The 3,301-nt window shown below is 44.3% G+C and overlaps 1 protein-coding gene across 1 annotated transcript; it reads left to right on the forward strand.

The window, feature by feature from the left end:
• Positions 1-1,933: 1,933 nt before the first annotated feature.
• LOC120357594 (protein MNN4-like) lies at positions 1,934-2,302 on the forward strand. Its single transcript, XM_039448430.1, has one exon. The coding sequence runs from the start codon at positions 1,934-1,936 to the stop codon at positions 2,300-2,302; it is 369 nt and encodes a 122-aa protein (XP_039304364.1).
• Positions 2,303-3,301: the final 999 nt, after the last annotated feature.

The raw sequence follows: 3,301 nt of genomic DNA on the forward strand, positions 1-3,301 counted from the left end.
CGATCCGTCCACAGACCGAGCATTCTCGATCGCTCCCTTAAGACGAGCATTCTCGTCGCACTCAAATATCCTCGACGGGCATCCCCGTCGGTACCCCCGGCCGAGTATCCTCGACCGATCAACCCTGAAATCCTCGACGAGCATTCTCGTCAGCATCACCGGCCGAGCATTCTCGACCAATCACGTCCGAGATCCTCGACGAGCATTCTCGTCATCATCACCGGCCGAGCATTCTCGACCAATCACGTCCGAGATCCTCGACGAGCATTCTCGTCATCATCACCGGCCGAGCATTCTCGACCAATCACGTCCGAGATCCTCGACGAGCATTCTCGTCATCATCACCGGCCGAGCATTCTCGACCAATCACCGTCGTCCTCGAGTACCTTGACTGCCGCACCGACAAAACTTGTAACCTAGTCCTCGACAGGGCACAAGCAACCTGTCGATCAAGCGCTCCACTTGCACGGGGCGCGCTCGGGCGAATCGCGGCGACGACCGCACCGGCAACGACTCGCGCTCGCGCACACGCTCACGCCACCGCGTTAGCCAATCCCGCCGCGTCCCGCGACTCCCCGACCGTACGGGCAAGCAACCCTCATAACTCTGTATTATGATCTCTAGTATTAGCTCTGTATTATCATCTCTAGTATTAGCTCTGTATTCTTATCTCTAGTATTAGCTCTGTATTATTATCTCTAGTATTAGCTCTGTAGTATTATGATAGTATCATCTCTATAAACGATCTATGTATTTTATGCTTCTTGTCAACGCTTTTCCTTTCTTGTCTTGTGCTCTTCTCTTGATCAGCAATAAATCATTCTCTATCGTTTGCACTTAACAACACTGGGTATAGTCATTACGGACACCTGACCAACCGACGAGCCTTATCCGGTCCGATCCCGAAGTTCCCGCACCGCACCGATCCGACCGAAACCGCGTACCGTTACAAAATTAAAAAGTTGACTTTTGGCCACTTTTTCCGTATTCTATCCCACTGTGCAGCGGCTGCCGGCCGCGCCTTTGGGACGCGCAGTCGTGGGAGGGGAGGGGGGCCCCTCGTTATAATGATGAACCCGGCGAGGCAGACCCGACCTGACGGTTCGGGGGGGACGACTCTGCGATGTAACGCGGAGCCGTACCCCCCGTCTGCCTCGCCGGGTTGAGGGGGGAGAGGGAAGTTTCTCCCTCTCCGCCTCCAGGGTAGTTAGGAGGACCGCGCCGCCGCCAGCGCGGCGCGAAGAGGCCTGGGGCTACGGCGGGGGCCGGATACCCCGGGCTTTACCCCCAAACCATCAGGGGAAGAGGCGGGGGGGCTGGTGTCCCCCTCTCCCGACCTAGGGCAGATTAGGTCCGCAAGCCCGGTCGGATGCGCCCACGTTAGGGTGCATCCGACGAGTCGAATCGGCTTAGGTCGACTGGGCCCGGGGGGCTCCGGAAGCATGCTGCACGCGTTCCCGGAGCCCCCCAGTCACGGACCAGGGCAGGACACCCGGAAAGGTTTTAGAAGAGTCCCACATAACCACTAGGCCTCCCCCGGGGCCTGGGGTATGCGGTAACGCATTTCCTCTCCGTTATCAAAAAAAAAAAAAAAAGACTACGTAATATAAAACGACAAAGCGTTAGAGGAGGTAAAATCGGCGGAAGAAAAATAAAGAACGGAGTCGGACCACATGCCATTACAAACAAAATTATTAGGAGAACAGACAAAGAAAAAAAATGACAGAATCAAGAAAAAAGAAATAAAGATAAGCGTTTAGACAAAAGAAGGAATAAAAAGTTACATAAAAAACTACAAAGATTAGGCGAGCACACAGAACAAGACGAAAGGCATATGGAAGGAGATAAGTGACAAGATAAAAAATTCAATAATGCAACAGAAAAAGATGATAACACCATGGAAAATAGGAAAAAAAGAATGGTACAACAAAAAATGGAAAAAAAGAAAAGAGAATTAAGGAAGACTCTGAGAAAACTAAAGAAAAAAAGAATTTACAGAGAAGATTTTATCGCAAAGAGAAAGGAATACAAAGAGTGGTGCAAAAAGCAGAAGAAGAAACACGAACAGGCAGAAGAAGAGGAAATTCAAAGGATAAAGAATGAGAAAGAGACGTCGAAATACATTAATAACTACGGAAAGAAAAGAAAGGAGGAGATATGCGACAACATAAAGATGGAAGAACGAAGAAATTATTTCATAGGACTACTTGAAGGAACACAGGAAAAGGAATTCAACATAGGCGAACAAAAAAGAGATACAGGCACGACGAGGGAGGAAGAACCAAAAGACATAAAAAGATAGAAATTAATAAAAATACTGCGAAGACTAAAAAACGCAAGAGCTTCTGGAGAAGATGAAATAGGAGAGAAATTTTGGAAACTGTAATAAATAAAATATGGAAAGGAGGGCTACCAAGAGACTGGAACAGAGAAGTAATTAGCCCAATATACAAAAGAGGAGAGAAAAACGAGATAAAGAATTAACAAGATAAAGATTAAATAAATAAAATAATAAAATGTAAAACCATATGATTACCATATTATTTACTTACTATTTCTTAATTGAGCCTCTTCAATATGAAGATATATTGTATCATCTTCCGAAAATATTTCTGTCTCGGAAGATGATTCGTCTTCACTTTCAACTCCTTTATGGCTTTTTTTCTTTTTGCTACTTGAACGCTTTTGTTTTAAAGTTTCGTTATTGGAAAACAAATTATTAGTGTTTTTCGCTTTATTAGCTTTCTTCTGTGCTATTTTATAATCGTGTGTAAAAATATAGGTCACATAAATAAGAAATTTTTAATACAATTAAAACTATGTTAGATAAAAAGAAAATAAAAATATATATGTAAATTCTATTTTATTTAAAAACTTAGCTAAGGAATGCAAGACCTTTATTTATATTGTGGCACAAGTACAAATATATATATATACAGGGTGTTTCAGACCACCCGTACACCCATTTTCTCTTCGCAGGATTAGGACCAATCAAAAATATGTTCAGACGAAAGTTGTAGGGTTTCAAAAGATCTATTCAATGATCTTATCAGTTTGACCTTGGATGGCGTCGCCAAGGTCAGATCGAAATCACATTAAGTTTTTTAAATGGAACACCCTATTTTTGATTCCAGAATCTAATAGCTGGTGTCAAGATCTTTCCAAAACACTATAAGAATGTTTATTTTCGTTGACTACTTTCCGAGTTGTGCGGCTTGAAAGTTACACTACCGCCAACACCATGTAAATAACAATATAAAATCACGCGTTACGCAGAAAGCCGTGCAGCCGACACAAAGAA

This window comes from Solenopsis invicta, chromosome 4 (genome assembly GCF_016802725.1).
Source record: "Solenopsis invicta isolate M01_SB chromosome 4, UNIL_Sinv_3.0, whole genome shotgun sequence".
NCBI classification, from domain to species: Eukaryota; Metazoa; Arthropoda; class Insecta; order Hymenoptera; family Formicidae; genus Solenopsis; species Solenopsis invicta.